This window comes from Ciconia boyciana, chromosome 1, assembly GCF_034638445.1.
Source record: "Ciconia boyciana chromosome 1, ASM3463844v1, whole genome shotgun sequence".
Lineage (NCBI taxonomy): Eukaryota > Metazoa > Chordata > Aves > Ciconiiformes > Ciconiidae > Ciconia > Ciconia boyciana.
This window is the reverse complement of record NC_132934.1, coordinates 62,196,947-62,218,463: the sequence shown is the minus strand read 5'-3', so window position 1 is coordinate 62,218,463 and position 21,517 is coordinate 62,196,947. Positions and strand designations below refer to the sequence as shown.

Genomic DNA, 21,517 nt, shown 5'->3' with positions numbered 1-21,517 from the left:
GCAGGCTGTGGTTTGAACTAGGTCTGTTTAATTTTTTACTTCACAAACAAACTGGTGGTAATGTGGGAAAGGGGGGGAGAAAAGGTTTATAGTCCAAACATCCAAAGGGTGATCATATCTACTTCCTCAGTATATTGGACTTGTGTCCAGGTTTTGGTAGCGGGAGGGCTGCAGGGGTGGCCTCTGAGAAGAGACTAGGGCCTGCCCCCGTGCCAGGCACAGCTGGCTCCAAACAGACCCACTGCTGTCCAAAGCTGAGCCCATCAGCAAAGCTGGTGGCACCTCTGTGGAAATGTATTTAAGAAAGGGTAAAACATGCTGCATAGCAGTTGTGAGAGAGGAATGAGAAAACAAATGAAAGAAACAGCCCTGCAGACACCAAGGCCAGTGAAGAAGGAGGGGGAGGAGGTGCCCCAAGCACTGGAGCAGAGATTACCCTGCAGCCCATGGAGAAGACCATGGTGAAGAGGGTTGTCCCCCTGCAGCCCATGGAGGACCACGTCAGAGCAGATATCCACACTGCAGCCTGCGGAGAACCCCACACTGGAGCAGGGGGACAGCATGAGGAGGAAGGAGAGGCAGAGAGGAACTGTTATGGACTGACCGCAACCCCCATTCCCCACCCCCCCTGTGCTGCTTGGGGGAGGAGGATGTAGAAGAGTCAGGAGTGAAGGAGTGAGGCTCAGCCTGGGAAGAATGGGGTTTGGGGGGAAGGTGGGGTTAGGGTTTTTTGTTGGTCTTCTGTTGTTCTTGTTTTGGGGGTTTTTAGTTCTGTCTTTTTCTCACCATACTACTCTTTCTAATTGGCAATTAATAAAATTAATCTTTCCCAAGTAGAGTCTGTTTTGCCTGTTGCACTAATTGGTAACTGATCTCCCTGTCCTTATCTCAACTCACAAGCTTTTCCATCTTATTTTCTACCCCCTGTCCTGTTGAGGAGGGGGAATAACAGAGCAGCTGGGTGGGGGTCTGGCAGCTGGCCAAGGTTAGCCTACTGCATTCAGTTACAGTATGGCCACACAGAAAGTTGATTTGGTAAATGACACGCACAAAGGTAATAGAAATCTCCAGTCTTGGTGAGAATGAACAGCTAGCACCATGCAGAGACGCGAACTTCTGTGAATGGATCTCCTGACAACGCAGCAATCTCTCGGTCTTCCAGTGGTTGATCTTCTCTAAGAAAATCTCACTCTCCCTGGTTATGCCAAATGCTGGATTATTGTATGGCATGATTCACTGAAAGGGTGGCACTCTGTCAGTAGAAGTAGATGAGTTTGCTTTCCAATAGTCTGAGTTTGAAGTTCTCTTACTCAAATGGATACTACACCAGTAGTTGTTATTTATAAAGTGATTCGAAGTCCTTTTTGTGTCATTGGAAAGGATAGTTTGCAGTTGCATGCACAGAAAGCTTTCTTCTCAGGGTTAGCTAAATGGATTTTTGCGGGAAAAACAATGTGTCTTTCAGTATGCATTTGCAACGTTGTTTGATTTTTGAGACCAGTGAAAAGGGAATTAACAGGTTTGAAAGTCATCAAAGTTGTAAACTTCTGCAGTCCAAACGATGTATATGCATTCTCTATTGGTTTTACTTAAATATTGACTACAAGAAAGTAATGAGGCAGCATGGAGTCTCCAGAAAGCATTTCTGAATTTTTTTTTTTTGACAATGAATCGTACATAGCAAATGGCCATTCTTCTTCCTGTGCAGGGTCAGATGGACAGCTTAATGGTATTCATTGCTCATCAGCCTTTGATAGATGTTGTAGAGTCAATATGGATATGTTATCCTAGCCCATCTCCAGGAATAGATCAGCTTTGATAGAATTATGGCTCATGTTTCATAAACCAGTTTTGAAACCATACCAGAATGGATGCAGCAAATGTGCTGTAGTTGCTGCTGTTGCTCTGTAAGAAGTTGTTAACTTGCTGTTCAGAAGAAAGGTGACATAAATGTCCCTTTTTGCCTTCTAGACTGCTGAAGGAAGACTTATCAAATTACTAAAACTGGGTGACCTTTCTAATTGTGCTAATTTTTCTTAATACGGTTAAACTATTGGTAAACTCAAACCTTTTATCTTCCTTAGGTCAACATATGCTTCACCGTGTAAGCTGTGGTTTTCCATAGTCAGCTATCAACAGGGTTTATAGATTCTCTTTGCTGGAGCTGACTTATGTACTCCTTTGCAGAGACTTCATAGCGCAGTTGGAATCCTAACTCCAGTGTAGGCAGTTCATAAGAATGGGGAGCCACACCAGAGAGGAAAGGTAAGGAGTAACTCATTATACAGATGCAATGCTGGTGGAGTGACGAATGTGTGAAGTGATTTGGAAAAATGTCTTTACAGGTTGGATAATATTATTTCAACAGCTGCTGTGTGATTTATTATCTCTGTTCCCTCTCCTGTAATATCACCTAGACATCCTTTAAACAGAAAGAGTCCCTGAAGTCACACCTTTCAATTGAGGAGGGATGGTGAAAGAGAGAAAAACTAGCATTAATTAGCTCTAGAAAATGCTTTTCTTTTAGATGTGTTTCTAAACTGCTCCTTATAATCCCATAGTGCTTTTCACTTAAGCACCTCATAGCACTTCTCAAGCCTAAGGTCACTGCGGTGAGAAAAGTCCTACTTGTAAGTATGAATTGCTGCCTCTCCTGTTCAGTCTGATGATTTTCAGTAGTGCAATTGTCCTTTGTCCTTGCACAAAAAACTTGTTTTCAGCCTTGGATCCTTTTTTCACACCTGTACTTCTACTGGCTTCAGTGGATTTTTTTCTCCTAGTGCAAACATTAGAGGAATGAGACATAGGAAAAGCATAACAACATAAGAGGTATGTGACTTTCCACTTAAGACTATGTTGACTTGCTGTTGATTTTGGAAAATCTTCAACACACGTAAGTCCTAAGGACTTTAAGCATACATTTAAATCAAATATGTGCATAAGTTGAACATGTAGTAGTTATACATGTAAACTAGAATGAAAAACTGCACAGAACTTGTTTTACCACTGAAAAATAACAAAGGATTTTCCCAGCATCTGTTGACTTAAAATGGTCTTCTGAACAAATTCCACGTAAAGAGGATATGTGTTTATCTTCAGTTTTAGCATAAAAGAAAAAAAAAAGAAAAAAAAAAGAAAAAATAATTTTCGGCGATCATAATGAACTCAAATCTTGTATGAAAGTATTGAATTTTGAGATGGGGATAAAACTTTAAATGGGAAACACTTTATAAAGGAAAATGTTTATATTTGTACCTAGTTGGATTTTTTTGTGTAGAAAAAATGTAGGAAAAGAGAGGATATGTTATTGACCTAAAAGAACCTCTACCGAAATTAACATGCTCAAGTAACAATGAAGAATGTGGCTCCCACTTTTGACTGCAAGGTATTTTGTAAGGTAGGTGACAAGAAAATGGAATATAATGCTGAACACTACAGAGAATATGAGATTTGGCAGCATTTCCTTTAAAACAAAAAGATTTAGAAACCTGTGTTGGGATTTGTTTTACCTAACTTTTCCAATGTACAATATAGGTGTCTATCAGAGCTAGACATCCAGGAGCTTTTCAGCTGATGGGCACTTTTAGGGCATGGTTCACCTCATTGCACTTTAGATGTCCAAAATAGGGCAAATGAATTGTGTTGTGTAAATGTGTATGCTTTTCTGTTGACTGACCATGTATTGACATTTGAGCAGTTGGTGGATGGAATATAAGAGTTGGTGAGATGCATCTACCTCGGAAGTGACAATGATAATGGTTTTGAAAGAAACACTTTACAGAAAATACCAGAAATTTATTTACGTAATCAGAAATAATTAGAGACCATTCCAGAAAAGCCAAACAACCATGTTAAGGCACTTTTAAAATCCCTAAACACAGGAGACGATATTGTCTTTAATACAAAATGTAGAATGGCAACAATCTAAGTAACCGTTTTTCCAGTTTCCTTTTTCTTTTTTTGGGTGGGGTAGATATTTTCCTTGTTTCCCCCCCCCCCCTCCAGTTTCTTCTGTGATTCTCTTCACTTCGTCTGCAAAGATGGTTTATCTTTAGGTATGTGTGTGTGTTCTGATTCAGCTGGATTTTTTCCCCCAGAGTAACATATAAGCCACTCCAACTCTTGGAGACAAATCAATTTGCTCCTGAAAGTAGCTTGCCTGGATTTTAGCTGAGAAAGTGCTGCAGGGTGAATGGAGCAAGCATGCTTATGTTTTGTTAAGTATATGCAGTTTGTACTGATCTGCTGGTGTGCTGCTTCTGCTAGCCAACAGCTATTGCATCCTGCCTTCCTGGCTACCAGGTTTTATTCTGAGACCCTTGTGTCTAATGAGCAGCATAGTAGGATGCCAGCAATATGTCCTGAAGAGCATGAGTAATCCCTGGTGTCTGAGAATGGAATTAGGATGAGCAACCCTATGAAAAGCCAGTAATTCCTCCTTATTTCAGCCCCTGTGTGCTCTGAGTCACACTTCAGATGATGCCCTAAGGTCAGTCGAAAAAGAGATCTGAATTTCAGTGCAGCTTAAGGGTGCGCTGCCGTTGCTGAGGAAAATACGTGTCCATTTAAAAGTCCTTTTAACAAAGGCAGCTAACTCAATACAAGGGGAATTTGCATGGGCAGAACAGCTTGCCTTGCAGCTGCCTTGGCCCTTACATTTGTTAAGTTATACTCCAATAATTTCACTTCATAAAAAATGTCCTTAACTAGCAATGGGGAAAACTGCGAAGGAAGTGCACATAGGGTGAAAAAAAAATGAGAGCTGAACTTCAGTGGAACTTGGCAAATATTTTGGCGTCTGCTTTGCCCAGGAATTTGTGTTGGCTGCTCTGGTTGTAGCTGTGGTGATGGGAGGCATTGGAATTTTTATTGGATTTGATTTTCGGGGGGGGGGGGGTCCCCAAGTGTAGCCATTTGCGTTGCAGGACAAAAGCCAAGCTCTAGCCAATAAAACTCACAAGCAAACCTGTCTTTTGGCAGACTTGACCACTGCTACCTGTTGTAGGGCTTACTGACGTTTCCTCTGAAGCCAGAGACGTTGTCCTGGACAGTGTTGGACCACTGGGTTTGATCCACTACAGCTGTTGACCACAGTGGGCAGAGGTGTAAGCATCCATCACCTCTAGAAATGGCACCCTACAAAGCAAAGCTTAAAAAATTGCTTCTATGCCGATCTCCTCCAAGTCTTTTCACTAAGAGCTTTGCAATTAATATCGCAGTAGTCTTGCATCAACCACAGATTTTGCTTGTAGGTCCTACTTTAATCTTGAAATACATCATATATTGCTTCTCCTTATGTATTTAGTTAAGCCAAATGTATGCTTGTCTTTTCATGTACCTTGTTTAACTTAACCATTATCCTGTATTCTGCCTCCTTTAAATCAAGCCAGTTCTACAACAGAAACTTTTGTCAGCATTGTCATTTAAAGTCATTTAAATGTACAGCATTGTTCTTGGTTTTAAGAAACGGAAGCATGTTCATCTCATCTTGTCAGCAAACTGACATTAGCAGCACGGTTTAGTATGCTTGCAGGCCAGGTATGTACCATTCTGGCAAAAATGTTTCTTGCAAGGGTCTGCACTAGAGGGGAGCTTCCTAAAGCTTGCCTGGATGTTTTTCTATTGAGGATAATAATAACAAATAGTTAATAATAAAGGTAATAATAAAGATTACTAATAGATAATAATAAAGGTACCACATGCATTTTGAAGATGGGAGTGGCTCCGTATTTAGCCCTGGAAATGCTGTCCTGCTCACCAGCTTCTCAAACTCTCCTCAGAGAGGGGAAGAATCTGCTCCCATCCCAGGACAAAACTACTAGCAAGTTTTGTGAATAAGGGAGAAAGCTGTAATTCCTTAATGTACAAATAAAGCACAAAACTAGCCTGTGATCTATCAGTACAGGGCAGGTGGAGACAACAATGCCTTTCAGATATGACTGCTCAGATAATACACATTGCATTCTTAGAAATACTGCCTCTCATCAGTCTGGTTTGCATTACCTGGGAGGTATGCAGTCCAAGAAGCCATAAACTTGTTCTGTCTAGAATGAAGACAGATGAAATCCTCTCTGAAATATAGGAGGAAGCTGGCCAGGTAGCAGAGTGACATCTAGTACAAAGTATTTTAAAATCTGAAAAAAAGGACACTGGAGATCTCCCTGGAACCAAGAGTTAGATACTGCAAGAATGTGGGCTTTCCTTCTAGTTCAGTACTTCAGGTTGCACAGGGTATAAAGGCATTAAGGCATCACCGTAGAAAATGCAAGATGCAGGACAAGGTATTTCAGAAACGCAGCAGATTCTTCAGCTTTGGGAACATGTTAGGTGTGGGGATTTTCTTATTTGGAGGGAAGATGAAGGGGGCAAGACATCTGCTTAGCTCCAGAAAGGATTGTCTTTGCATTTTTTGTGGTGGTAGCTTCCTGGAGGTGGGTGGCCTTTTATTCATGCGTACAGGGAATTGCTGACTGAGAAATCTGTGTAGGTAAATGAGCTTTGTCCTACTTCCACTGAAATCAGCTGGGGTAGGGAGGTTCTCAGTGACTTTTTTCATGGGATCAGAATCAGTATCTTAAAAGACGGTTATCATATATTAATAGAATAACATTGCTAACCACATTTTGACTGACAGGCAATCCTAGGTTGCACTACAGGGCCCTACGAGGCATGAGGTAGGGGGGTGCCTGACCATTAACATGGGTCTCTTTTTGTTTGACTTCCTACCTTCAGACAGCACAGTTTAGGGCAGCTGGTCAAATGAAAGGTCCACTGGCTGGGTGGAATCATTAAAGCAATGTGCTTTTTCCTTGGGGGACAAAAAACAAGACCTGGTCTCTTTACGGTATGGCTGTTTTAGGCAGACGAAGTTAAAAACTATCCCCACAGAACAGAACCAGAAAACGTGTCCAGAAGATTTTCTGATCCATCTAACTGGACTGCTTCACCCTATGGTGGTAGGAGTTGTGATGGGAATGGAAATGGAGTCATCATGGTCTAAGGATAGACAGAGAGACAGAGAGTCTGAAATTTGCTGTTTCTGTTTCAGGTCTCAAGGTGGCTTACATGCTTAAAAGCTTGTGCATATTCCTTCAATAATACTAGTTCCCCCCCCCTTCCTGAAGACATTCTGTAAAAATTTCACCTTCTGTTTTTAAGAGGATGAAGCTAGTCAGTATAAAACAAAGTAACTTTTTCTGAGATTCTTTCATTACAGATGAAAAGTTGCACAGACACCTATACATCTCTCACAGATACCTCTATTTTCTAATGGTTTTGCTTCACATTTCAACATGCTCTTCAATATTAGCCTGCTTGCCATTTTTTGATAAATTGCACCCTGAGTTTACTACACACTGTATTTCTGTCTGTGCTGTTTTTCAACTGCAGTTTTGTTCTTTTTAGAGCTTTATCAATAAATAGTGATGTGGGTGGTTTTGTTTGTTTGTTTTTTTGTAAAGCTTTTTTGTTATACAAAATAATCTACAAAACACTGTCTGGACTCCTTTTGATGTCATTGGCATCTGGTTCTTAATCTTTTAAGTCTTTCTTTCCAGAAGCCTCTTGGATGACAAGACTATTTTTATTCAGAGATACTCAACGCTGGTTGTTATCATGGGAATGGTAGGTGATCACACCTGCACTACTGTCCGGACTCCCTACTGCTCTGCAGCTGCTGAAGCTTCCACTTAGAAGTATGCTTTAGAAGAAGTGCCTGAGCTGTTCGTGTACCTATTCTATAACTTGGCACCCGTCTGGAAAGACAACTGCGTTTCCTTGTGTTCCCTCAATTATGCTCTTTTCTGTAGGAAAACCAAAGCACAGCTGTCTCAATCTCTAAAAAAATAGGCTGCTGCATTTCATTGTCCTGATTCACCAGACATTAGAAAGGTTGTCATAGTTTGAAATTTGCAGAGATGCTGCAAGTGTGCGGGTGGATGTTAAGTTTGTAATCGCCAATGTCCATAATGAAGGTATTGTTTTATAATGCTCTTTTAATAGTAAATGGCAACACAGCTGGTGATTTTCTTCCTGCTGCTTTAAAATGCTCCATCGTTCCGTCAGAGGATGATGCTCAGAAGAAAGGGGTAACTATTGTTAAGCCATTCTGAGCAACTGACCACCTTCTCTAGCAGCGTAAAGCGTTTCTCTTCTTGTGTTACTTGACTGTGTATTGAGTTCTAGGCTTTTGCCCTCATCCGTCGGTGTCTGATCCACACTCCTGGATACAGTCCAGTTCTTTCTGTTAAAATACTGCAGTTGCTTTTGTACTGCAGCATATGTATTGACAGATGGATGCGGAAATGCCAGGCTGTGCTTCTGGTTGACTTTTGTCGACTGACTTAAGGATTCACCACTTTGATGCGTTACATATTAGTCCTTCTCTTTATCTAGTGTTTTTGATAGAATGCCTTTGTGTTGCATTTGAGGTTTGGATTTAAAAGAAAAATCAATTTAAAGTTTCCTTTACATTAGAGAGAGTAGAAAATAGTCACTGCATATCAAAACTGCTACAAAAAACCCTGGAAAAATCTACAGAAAGTAAGCAAAATTAATATTGTGTAAAACCTTAATGAACAATTGAAATTATTTCTAATAAAAGGAACTCTAGGCCAAGCCTAAATAATCTACTGTTACAAATGTCTACCTAATTATTGGTTTATCCTTGAGGTAAAATGCTTTTAATTGGCTTTTGGAAAGTCTGAATGGAGAACCTTGATGACTTCACATGTTTCTGTCACAATTACCCAGGAGAGAATACTCATACTTTTTGGTTTTGTTGGTTGGGGTTTTTTGGGGGGAGTTTTTTAGGGTTTTTTTAGCTTAACATCTGTTCTACCCCACTTGCTTCCCAGCTTTGGGCTGGGTTTGCTCAGGGCTATTTTAATTTTAACAACCCCTCCCCCAACCACAGACAGAAATCTGAGGGTAAAAAAATCCTTTTACACATGAAGATGGTATCAGCATCAGCAAAATGATTTTCACTTCAGCAGAAAGAAAAGCAATAGCAAACCAGTATTTGGGTGCATCAGGAGAACAAATAGAACAGTTAACAGTGCAAGGATAAATGGTATGTTGCTAAGAAGCTGGTTTCATTCAGCAATGTACTTTTCAACACCCGTCTAGGTCTGAGCAAGTGGATAGTCCCGGTTTGGGAGCTCTACTGTCTGGTTAACATTAGAACCCTAGTTCTGGACGTAGCTGGCCTGCAGTTGCTCATGCACCCCTGGCTCACCGGAAGCCCCAGACATCCCAAACCCCGATGGATGCGTGGACAAGGCAGATGCCTTTTGTTCTGTTGCACTAAGCTCTTCTGCATTCCTCCCACGTACGGTCTCGTATCTCATTCATTGCCTGTTGTTGCTCTCCGACTACCGCGAGGTAGACTTCGGTGGAGGAACCATAAGGGAAGAACCTTTTGTTTTCCCCAGGCAAATGACCAATCAGTTGGTTAATTCAGAAAACTTAAACTCTCACGCTTAAAAACAAAAAAAACCTTTCATTTCTGGCATGCCAGGTGGCACTGTTTTCGTTAGGGATGATTCAGTACTACTGGAAGTCAGTGTTTACACCGATCATATGTATTAACAGCTACCAGTCAGGACAGCGCAACACCAAAGAAGAAACGACGACAAGGACTGGCTATAAAATGATGTCTCGCACCATACTGAAGCGAGGGAAGACCTGGAAGAAGGCGTTCAGGATTAACAGAGTGACAGGCACCACACAAAAAAGAAAAAAAAAAGTGGGAGAAGAGAATTTCTCTCCACAAACGGGGCGCGGGGAAAAGCCTCCTTCGCGCAGGGCGACGGGGGGCAGCCCAGCATGAGGCGGTGGCCCGCTCCTCGCCCTGGGTGGCGAACCCAAAGCCTCTGAGGAGGGCGAGAGTGACCCAGAGGCGGTCAAGTTCACAGGCAGAGGGGCCGCAACGACAGCAGCCCCCGGCCGCCGCCTGCGAGGACGCCCGGGGCCGGGCGGGGCCCGAGGGAGACCCCGCAGCCGCCTCCTCCCTCAGCGCCGGCGTTGGCCGTTGCGGCGCCCGCACGCGCTCGGCACGCCCCGCCCCTCCCCCTGCGGAGCGCGCCCCGCAGCGGCGGCGGCGGCGGAGCCGGCCCCTCGAGGCAGCCCGGCGCGTCCCCGCCCGCCGCCGCCGCCGGGCGGGACCATCTCTCCCCGTGGCGAGGGGGGGGCGCGCTCCGCCCCGGCTCCCCGCCTGGCCCGCCTCCCCCCCGCGCCGCGCAGAGCGCCCCTCCGCCTGGCGCGCGGCGTGGTCACGCCCAGCGCAGGCATTAGCGCCCCCCGGTGCGGGGCGCGAGCGCCCGGGCATCCTCCGGCGCGGCGGCAGCGGCGGCGGCGGCGGCGGCTCCTCCCCGGCACCTCGGAGCGCCGCGGGCGCGGAGCGGCTCTCAGCGCCAGCCGTGCGCGCTCCGCCGCCCCTCTCTGCGCCGCCGGGCAACGCCATGAAGCCGGCGGTGCTGGAAGTAATGAGGATGAACCGGGTGTGCAGGATGGTCCTGGTCACTTCCGTGGGCTCCTTCATCCTCGTCATCTTCTATTTCCAAAGTATGTTGCACCCAGGTAGGGCACCGGCACCGCCGCACCGGCACCGCCACGGCATCGGCACCGGCACCGGCCCCGGCCCCGCGGAGGGTAGCGCCCGGCTCCGCGCCGGCCCCGCTCCCCGCCGGCGCAGGTGGCGGGCGCCCCGGGAGCGCTCGCCGGCTGCCGCTGGCCCCGGTTCTCGCCGGCCCCGGCTCTCGCCTCCCGGCGCCGCTGCGGCAGGCGCGGGGCTCGGCGGCGGCGGGCGCAGCGCCCCGCAGACCGGCCGGCAGCCCCGTCCCGGCCACCGCCTGGGGCAGCCGCGGGAAGGTCGCCTCGCCCCCCGCAGGAAACTTCCCGCGGGAGGGAGAAAAGTTGTTTTATTTTTAAATTCTATTATTTTCTGCCTTTATATCGTGCGTTTGGGGGGAGAGGGACGGGGGACGGCTCCGGCCGGCGAGCCCGCCGCGGCGGAGAGCTGCGCCGGGAGCTGCCCGGCCCCCGCGGGTCCCTCCGCGCCGAGAGGGGCACCCCCGGCCCCCACCCGCCGCAGGGACTGCGGGCCCTCGGCTTCGCTGCTTTTCGTTTTTGGGGCTGTGGGGACACCGCGGCCGGCCAGGGCACCCGCGACCCCCGGCGGGCAACTTCGCGCCGGCTCGCCCAAGTTGTCCGGAGCGGCGGGGGCGGCTGCCCGGCCCGGGCCGTCCCTGCCCGCGGCGCGGGGGAGCCGGGCGCCCGCAGCGGGGCCGCTTCTGCCCGGCCCTGCCTTGCCCCGGGGTGCTGGGGCGGCTGCGGCGCGCCCGGTGGTGCTCCTGGCTGGGCACGGGCCTCCGCACGGACCCAAGCCGCGGGCGGGCATACGGGGGCGTGATAAGCGCCGACCCAAACTCCTCGCCGCCTAACGCGGCTTCAGTTTTCCAGTGTACAAGCGCAGTGGACACTAGGGGTGTAGCTGTGCTGGGGGTAGCGGATACTGGCTCCCGTGGAAGTCACTTCGGGGTCGGCTACTGATTCGCACGAAGGTGGGATTGGGCCACGGAAACTTAATGCGGTGTCTGCTGTGCGCGCAGATCCATCGTGGATTGCAGTGAGACTGCTTTTGTGCAGCTTGGCTGGGAAATTTATCCAGCATGGCAAAAAACAGTTTAATTTTGATCCGTCCGTCTGTCTCACTTTTTCTCCTTCCTGCCTGAGAAATGAGGTGGGAATTGCACTTGCGGTGTCTTTTTGGAGGGATCTGACAGCTGAGCAGAGGAGCGGGGCTTGTAAGAGGCAGTGATGCCTCTTAGCAGACCAACAGCTGTAGCTGGCAGAGTGGCCGCACTTCTCGGCAGGCGAGGCTTCTCAGCCCTACCTGTAAATCTCTCCTATCAGCTCTCGAGTGTCGTGGCTACAGGCATAGCGGTAGCAAACAAGGGAATCGCAGTTTGGTAAAAAGAAAAAGGACGTACTCAGTTTGACTCTTTCCTTCCCGTCTTGTGGCTGCCAAAGCATAGTTGATGGAAAATTATTTTTCCTTAAAGGTTTTGGAGTCAAAAGGTTGAGGCTTCGTGCACTGATAGGGTTAGGAATTGGTAGATCTGCTGTTCTGTGGTGAAGCCAAGTCCCGTTTGGCGTTTTTTCTATCAGCTGTCTGCTCCTCCAAAGTTGGTATCATTTGCCTGATGAATGTGTTCTCGTATGGTGCCCATCTGTGTTAATACCTGCCAACTTCTTGGAAAAATTAGCATATTTTTTCTTTCCTGCTGTGTCTGCTCCATGCTTACTGGGTTCATGAGGAGTGCTCAGCCCTTAGCAGACCCGGGGAAGGCTTTATTTCAGGGCTTCAAGGCACCATGCAGAATTGTGGTTGTGACACAGCTTCACCAATTTAATAAAAGTATGATATTTTAACTGGTTGCATTCCACAGGTACTATAGTTTGCGTATATATTAAGAAAATTTGGCCAAGCATTATTTTTTTTCCCCCCTTGTTTCCAATGAATTATACTGCTGGAACACAAACTTAGTATGCAGTAGGTGAGAGATTAAATTAAATATTCTTCCATGAATTTTTGAATGTAGAAAAGTAGCCTTTCAAGAATTCTTGATATGCTCTGTAGCTAACTGCTGGAGATTATGGCTTTATATTCATGCTATTGTGCAACTATAAATAGGTTGAGATTTTAGTACGATTCAAAGGATTTACCGTAAACTCCGAGGAGAGAATGCTATGCTGTGAAATCACCGGGAGGATAATCTGCACCCATTTTCCATTTGACGCATATTTAGGTTGTTAGCGCGAGCGCAGTAGATCTGGAAATAAATGCGATCACAACCTGTCCATCTTTATTGTACCTTTTTGATCGTAACTGATTCTGCTTTTTTTTGTGGGCTGTTTCTATAGTGGAAACTGCTAGAAATCTATTAAACTTGTCTAGACCCATATGGAGTGTGGTCATTCAGTTTATGTGCAGTTTGTAAAGCTCAAATAGCTGTTTTCGCCAGGTATCTGTTGTGTGGTTATGTGTATTACCACCTTGGTGGTGCAAGTGATAGATTGATGTGGAGCTCTTGAAGGGGCAGGAGAGAGGGAGGTAGTAGACCTGCGGATGTGCTATATGTCAGGTAGCAGATCATTTCGAGGCATTATATACTTATTTTAAGATACGTCAGTAGCCCTTCTTGATGTATGTCTAAACTCACTGGAGCTGAACCCTAAGCAGAGTGCACATGAGGTGGGACAGGGCTGGAGGTATTAAGAGCTTTAAAAATCTTGGCCGATGCCCTTTTGGGTGTTCTAAATTTTAGCTGGTCTCTGCTGGAGTCTGTGTCTTAGGACGGCTACTGGAGGGAGCTGTCTCTCATACCCTGGCTTGCCACCTGTCACTGTGGTTGGTAGCTTGCAGCGCTCGGTAAGATAGACACTTTGCAATCAGAATTAGCTGCAAAACTCCCACCCAAACCTTTTGGATGGAAAATAAGGTTAAGTTCTTTGCAGGAAGCATCAGCTCCTTACTCAAAATCTGGCAATTTCTTCACCCACCAACTTCTCTTGGTGAATTTCAGGAGGCTTGTTCTCTGCCTACCGAGCTTTCCAAACAATTTTAGGTGTGACACAGAAGGGGAAAGATGCTAGAAGGCCATCAAAGGATGAGTCCAGCCCCCCTCGGGGGCAAGACAACTCTTCATCTGTTAGACGGGCATTTTCTATTTTAGGAGGTCTGAATGTGGATCTCTTGCTAGAAACATGAGAAAAACACATTTCTGCTGGCAGGTTTTTTTTTTTCTTTGGGATAAATAAATAGGAAAATGACATAGTTAACAGAAGCCTTTCTTAAAAACAAACAAACAAAACCCCCCTAACAACAAAAACACAGCTGAAGCCTGAAGCGGGGAAGGTGAGCTTTGCCTTATCTTCATGAAGGAATGCGATGTTGTGTCCCTTGCGCTGTATCTCAAATACTAGCATATTGGAAGGAGATCAGGTGCTTTTTTCTCCTTGTTCTTTTTGGCTCCGTCCCCGTTCTTTGTTGGGAAGCTCGTGGTAAATGTGCTGTCCAGTTAATGCACCTTTGCATTGTCTGAATTTTGGCAGAGATTGCCTGTGTGCTGGGGAACCCACCCTGCCAAATTAGGTTCCCCGACCAGTTGTTGGTGGGGGAAGGTGAACGGTGCTGCTCTCTGGTGTTCAGGAGCACTGTAAAGAAAACTTTGGAGATGATCCTGGCTTGTGTGGCTTATCTGTGGGTTTGGGGGACTGTTTGATCCTGAGGGAGGAAATGACAGCAGGGACTTCGGTGTGTTTTCCTGTTGCCTGTCTAGCCTTTTCTGAAAAGAAAAAAACTGTTCTGCAGTGTTTGCTATAGCTGGATGGAGATTCTCCCCAGCTCCTTGCTCAGAATATTTCTCCCCTTCACTCTCCTGCCATGTGTTATCTGCATAACTAAGTGCAACCTGATTATTGCTCTGTGCTCCTGGATCTTCTGTCTGTGTACAGTGGGTCAGTCTTGGGGTTTTATATGACAGCCCATCATAGTTGTATCCGTAGCCTTTCCTGTGCACTCAGTTCGTTCACTAGTCCTTAGCCTGCTTGCGCTTTCCCAGATGTGTTTGCTTTCTTCTGTAGACACCGCAGCTGCAGTGAGCAGGGCGACTGTATGTCAGTAAGTGCAGGCAGGAGCTGCTCTGCTAGGCTGGGGTCCGACTGGCGATGTGCTGGCATCCTTCAGGATGAAAAATTCTACATAAAGGTAGAATAATTAATACTGTCTTTATTTTACCTGAGACAGGTTTATGAAACTAACTTATTCTAAACCTGGTATTATTCTCCACCCCCCCCCCCCGCCTTAGACCAGAATGTTTTTGCTCCATTTTTCATCTCCTGTTTTAGATTTCTGCTGTTCTCCTGTGGATGCTAACAAAGGATAAATCTTCAGACTTGCCTCCTGTCCATGATCGTCTCAGTTACTCATGCAGCACTGTATGACTGATAGCTGCTTGTTCCTTACAGAAGGCTGATGTCTGCCTTTGCTCAAATGTCAGAACAATTCAGATCACATGAGATTTTTTTCCTTATGTCTGAAGACAAGCTCACCATTGGTTTTGATGGAAGATTCTGTTTGAAAATCAATGAAGCAGTCTCCCATCTTGCAATTGATCCTTACTTTCTCCCCTGTTTATAAAGGGGAATGAGTTCTGCAGAGCAGTGGGTGTGTGGCATTCCTTTGATGGACTCCGTATACTGGTTTTAAATTATTCTGTTTGGGATACTGAGAAATGGAGTTCATTTGACAGCCACAAGAATCTGGCCTTCATTTAATTGCATGCAATGAAATCCATCCCCCGGTCGCAGGCAGAAACCCTGCTGTGCGCCTGCGAGGGGGCTGTGCTGTATCCTTTTGTCGGTGTCCTTATAAGCTTTTCATTGATTTCCGTGGGACTGCATCATCAGTTTGAGCAAACTTACCCTGGTCCCTCTTCTCAAAGGTACTGGTAGTCTGGAACTGCCTTAAGTTGAGAGTTAAACTGCTCTTTGAATCTTCTGAAAGTCTTCATAGTTACTGAATATTAAACTTATTAGCAGGGCATCTTTTTCTGTCTCAGTAAATATGAGTGTAGCTTTTTGCAACAACTGCTTGCTGACCTTAAGAAATAAAAATCTCTGTTTCTGAATGTATTTGAGCAAAAATTACCTGGCACTGTCAATAGTAATGTCTTAATAAATTTTAATTTATCAGAATGCTTATTGTTCCACAGTTACCATTTCTACAATGTAGATTTTTATAAGCTTTTAATTTTTTTTGTTACTATGAATCAGTATTGGGAAACTGTGTGCTGACTTCCATAGCATTAACAGTCTGTATTCACAGATGTAAAAGTGTCATGACTTGGCTAAAGTCTAACTTTTTCAGAGAGAAAGTCAATGTGAACAGAAACTTTATTTTTCCTTTAGAAATAAACATACAGAGCAGAAATCCCCAGTGTTTTTTATGAACAATTTATACAGTTGATTGAGTGCAACTAGTATGTCAATTTTATCTCTGTATAGGGTGAGCATATTTCTGAATTCTTAAATTGTTTCCATTACTTTTAGAAGTGACAGGTAGTTTATCTTGTACTGTACCACGTAACTAACTCTAAAAGTGGTTCAGAGAATTGGAAGAAATTAGATCCGTGTTACTTTTCCCAAAGCCAGCACTACTGTATTTTGTTTGACTCTGTTGCCAGACGTACTGTATCAAATCCAGGCTGACAAAGCTGCTGCAGTTGTCCTTGTGTGAATGTCATTTCAGCACAGTTTTTTCCTCTCAAGCCTTTTGGGCTGATGCATATGTATTATGTATCAACTCTAAGGTGATCTCAAGGGAGTTAAGGACAGGGTTGGGGAACGCAAGGGTTTGAATCTGATGATTTTTCTTGCAGATTGTTCATGTTGTTCAAGGCAAATGTTTGAGTTCTGTGTGTGCCTTGTCTAAGTGTCAGTGTATGTAAAATCAAGTGTGGATGTGCGGGTGAAGGTCCGAATTCAAATCAATAAAAAGAGCAGGAGTTTTCCCCTTCACATTAAGGAAACAAAATTAAGTTCAGGAATTTTGTATTTATGTAGACCTGGCGTATCTGGGATAAAGACGAAGAGGTGTCTGTGGTAGGTCACTTAGATTGAGCAGCCACCTACTATATTACAAGGATAACTTTTCAAAGCACGTTCGTGTTTTGTTGGATGTTCCTGTTCCCTGTGGAGCCCATTCACGTAAGATCTTTGTGGACGAGGTAGGTATTTGTCCTTAACAGTTGCAATTCAAACTGTAGAGTTCAGTTAATTCTTCCTTATTTCTGTTTCAGTATCCAAGTTATAGATAGCATCCTTTTGTTGTGGGCAGAATGCTTGTATGTGACAAAGTGGTGTTTCTGGCACAAGCCTCATGCTCTAACTAGAAGATGAGACCACCAGAGACTATAGTGAACCAACGAGAGAATTCAGTTCCTAATTATCTCTGTCTCGTGCCTCCAGACAGAGGGATTTTCTTGGATTCCAATTTTGTGAATGTAATCAGTGGAGGATGCAGAGTGTTCCCCTTTCATGTAATTGTTTGGCACCTGAAACTAAGGTTTTATGAATAAATCAAAATTCTACTGCATATACACTTGGACTCTGTGTCGCTTCTCTTGCATAATGTTGTTATCCCCCATTTTTCATTTAATGCCAGATCGATAAATGTGGTTTGTTGGCTTGCCCTCTCCACATACTCCTTATTAAGGACTTAGTTGTTGGTGAAATTGTCTGGAGTAGATCCATTCCATTCTGTCAAACTGAAGTCATAGGTTTTCAAATGAATGGTCCCTGTTAGATTCCAACTCCCTCCCCACTGTCCTCTTGGGTTTTCACACCAGCTGTAGCATCACTAGGAGGTACCTAATGAAAGGCAGCCAGTGCGCAAATAATTTGCATTTATGTATAAGGAATAAGTGCACGGAGGGTGGTGACCATCCCGTGGCAGCATATGTCCTCTGCTCTGCCCCTTCTGTGATGTCCTGTTTGGTCCATGGGGGCTGGTGGGGAGCCCCTCGCAGAGGGCATGGGAATTGCAGATGCGTCTGTGGGAGCTGGCTTGTTTTACCTGTTCCAATCCATGAACTTAAAGAGGATTGAAAAGCTTTGTGCTGGCAAGTCTTGGAAAGTCAGAGCAGGTGACAGGATCCTCATTTCTATGACATGCTAACAGGACTTTGACTAAACAGCGTAGTATAAATAGGTGCAGCATAAGCATTTGTTAATTTGCAGCAAGCAAACTTTGTGTCCATGCAAGTCAGGGAGACTTCCCTGTATTAAAGAAATTTCCCTGCCTTAGGCATTTTGTATTTAAATATCCAGTTTGTTTTTATTTTAAACTAGTATGCTCTTTTTGGTTGCTTTTTACACCTTGCCCAATGTTGGCAATGAAAGTAAATGACAGCTTTGCTTTTGGCCTTATTAATTTTACACGTTAGAAATGAGGTCCTAAATGAGGCATTAACATTTAGCTTGTAAGCATCAGAAGGGGATGTTATTTAAAAGAAATAAAATTAGATGTCTGCCACTGGAAACTTTGGAGTAAAATGTCATTAGAATGTACTGACTGACACTGAGGCTAGATTTGGAAACTTAATATTTCAGTTTTTTCCTCCTGACAAATTTGAATCCCTGGATTAAAAAAGCTGAATATGAGCACTTCCAAAATGCTGACTTAAAAAAAAAAAGAGCCGTGCACACAAACACGTGCACATGTACCCACCCATCGTCTCTCTCACTACAAAATCTGTAGTTGGTGGGCCAGGTAATTCAAATGCATTGATTTCTGCAGTGCAAACCCTTTTCTCCTAACAAGGCTGCTGTAAGGAACATGAAGTTCTTTGTTATTAAAAGAAATGCCAGAAGTGCCAATGGCTCCACATAGGTGCCTTTGTTATTTTACTAATTGAAATGTATAGGTAGTGTGGTTTCTTATTTCTGTTATTTCTTCTCAACTTATACAATGTTTGGAAACATCCAGCTTGAGAGAAGTCATGATTTTTATGAATTCTTTCTAGCCTGCAGAAAAGCAGGAATTTTAATGGGGGTATATCAGCTTAAACAGTAAGAGTGCCTCTTCAAGGTAGCCTTCATCTTGTTTGTGCCAGGCTGTAGACACTGAAGGATGACTTTGCATCCATTGCTATCAATCACTGCTGCAATGGCTTCACACTCCTATGTAAAAACTTAGAAGAAGGTGCTGGGGGAAATGGAAAATACAAACAATGCAATCAAGCAGAATTTCTCATGGCACTGTGATTCCAGGGGTTTGAGAGATGGTAAATCTAGCCAACAAATGGCATGAAGGTAGGTATACCACACCGTGGAAAAACAGGTGTGAAATGATCACATCCTGTAAATGTTGTCTGCTCTTAATTTTGCAATGAGAAGTAGCCTTGGTTTCAAGGATGTGAGTAAAGTGATCTGCATGCGGTTTTGCAGGATCTGGCTCCCCTTCTCTCTCTCCTCTAGTAGGTGAAAGAGGAGGAGGGTATGGTCCTTCTCGGCCGTGCTTGGTCTGCAAAGGAACCACCACTGCTGCTTTGAACGTTGTCTCAGGCTAAAAGATGGCATCCTTAGTAGTCTTAATAGCAAAAGATCGCATCTTTTTATGTCACTTGGCTGGGTGGTTGGAGACGATGGTTTTTAATTGCAGAGTCCACACATAATAATCCACAAGGAATTAAAGGCACTGTTGGGTTTCAATCCACTTCTCAAAAACATTGTACTCCATAAAAAGCAAAGAACTGTGGGGTTTTTTTTCCTAGTTTGTTTTATTTTAAAAGCCAACACTTTCTATTAATTTTTAAGACATTCTGACAATTCAAGATATGTTTTGTAAATGGTAAAAAGGTGTGTTTCAGGACCCTCAGTAATGCCTTCTGAAGTCACTTAACAAATGACATACTTTGTAGCCTGGGATTCTAATGCTTTTTTGGCTGATAAATGATTATATAAGGGGGTAAAAAAGTTTAAAAGGGATAACTTGCAGGGATTTTTGGATTAGGGAAGGTAGACATATAATTATTAAGGTGGTTATAATTGGATCCCATGGATGATCTCTACTGTAATACCTTGTCTTAAAACAAAGAGCTTTAGATAGTTAAAATCCTTTTAAGGGCTATTTGTATTATTGTGCTTTAAAGTTGATTGGTGTGCCAGCAGAACAAAAATGTCTGCATTATCTGAAGTGACCCGACACGGAATAGCACATTCTGCACCCACACTGGTGGGTACCAGGAGCTGAACGTGTCCTTCTAGTAATCTGTATTTTTACAGCCTGTGTTGGAAGTGAGAGCGGAGAATTTACAGTAACTGAGGGGGAGGGAAGTAACACTTTTTAAACACTTGGTGATTAATAAAATGTGTCAGTTGGGGTCATAAATATAAAACTGATAAAGCCTGTCTTGATTATGTATTTTGGTCTTGATCAGCTTTTAAAATATATTTGAGTTTCCAGATGGGGATAAGCACTTTATCTTTGGAGTTAAGTGTGTGTATGTGTGCACAGAATTATGAAGTTGACTAACTGCTAATCAAGTGGGACAAATACAGCAGAAGAATCAGGGTGGCTGCTGGCACACGTAGTCTGCCTCCCAAGCATTGCTGTGTGCCACTCTCTCGGTTTAGTAACTGCTGCAAGATCAGTCAGCTGGACATTGTGCAAAGTTCCTGCTGCCTTTGCACTGGCAATCCTGTGGACCATGCCTGCTGATCTCTGCCTCTCCACCTTCCTCCTTCTCTTTCCAAACCAGGCTTGGTGGTCCTTTGTGGCAAGTTTAGGGAAGCTCAGATAGGATGAACGTGGCTGCCTGCTAGGCTGTTGGGTTTGGGGTTTTGTTTTGGGCAAGCCGTAAGATTTTATGACTTTTTCTGAAAGGAGTACATTAATGAGTAGTTTGAATGTTCTGGTGGATTGATTGCATGAGGTCTGTGTGATTGACTGGAGGAGTCAATGGTTGCTTTTCAGTTGATTTGAGTGAGCACCAGGTCAGGTCTACTGTGCCAGAGCAGAGGCTTTTTGAATTGCATAAAGGGCATACGTCCCCCGTGGTGATAGAAATATAGGATTGCAGGCTTGGGTGGAGCTCTGAACTTTCTCCCCTGTAAATGTGGGTCGGCTCCATTGACTTGGTTATATAAATTCTGGATCAAAGCTACTGTAACGAAAAGCAGAATTTGTCCCTCTGTGTCTTCCTGCAGAGCAATATACAATAGAATAACAGCTTTGTGTTTCTGCTTTCTCACTTATTTGTCCTTCACAGAGTACTTGTGCATTCAAGTGAATGGTAGCTTTCTCCCTATAGAGATACGTGCTTGAAGTATTGAAGGGGGTGCTGTCTATTTTCATTAGTTTCAGTGGAAATGACACTGATGGATAAGCTATATGTAACTGTTAGCATGCAGGCCATCAATATGATCGAAGTCTTCTGGTTCTGCTGTAGAGCTTCTCTATCCCACGCAGAAAAGGCTATTAATATTTCTGGTACGACAGCAAATGTGTAATTGCATTGAAGAAAAAACTGGGAAAAAGTTGGGGCTTCTGGAGCTGTTAACTACTTTGAGATAAAATTCTTTTGAGATACTAAATGAGTTGAAATGGATAATGTAAGACAGACATGATTTAATTAAAATTGTCTTCATATTTGGCTGTCTTGATCCAGCTTGTTGGTTCCCCCCCCCCCCCCCCCCCCCCCCCGAACACTTCAGTGTTTCTGGTGAGTCTTTCTGCGTTCTGTTGTCTGTTTCCCAAACTCTTTTATTAAAATCTTCCAGAGTAGAGAGAGAATATTTGCAGAGGATGCCAGGACAGTTTGCAAAACAAAAATATACATGGGCCTATTGTGTCTGAATGACTAGTAATGCACAAAGCCTATACATCAGTATAATGTGGGTGACTTACAGCTTCATCTATCTCAAGAATGCTGTAACCAGCGTGGTAACATGT

The 21,517-nt window shown here is 44.4% G+C and overlaps 1 protein-coding gene across 2 annotated transcripts in view; it reads left to right on the top strand.

Annotated features, from left to right (window-relative positions):
- The first annotated feature begins 10,232 nt into the window (after positions 1 to 10,232).
- Positions 10,233 to 21,517, top strand: part of CHST11 (carbohydrate sulfotransferase 11) — a 173,978-nt gene continuing 162,693 nt past the window's right edge. The window contains exon 1 of one of the 2 annotated variants that reach the window (XM_072871098.1): positions 10,233 to 10,578. In XM_072871098.1, coding sequence (XP_072727199.1) covers positions 10,461 to 10,578 — 118 coding nt within the window. In that variant the 5' untranslated portion in view covers positions 10,233 to 10,460. The remainder of the gene's footprint in view (positions 10,579 to 21,517) is intronic. The other variant, XM_072871106.1, reaches the window with a different exon arrangement.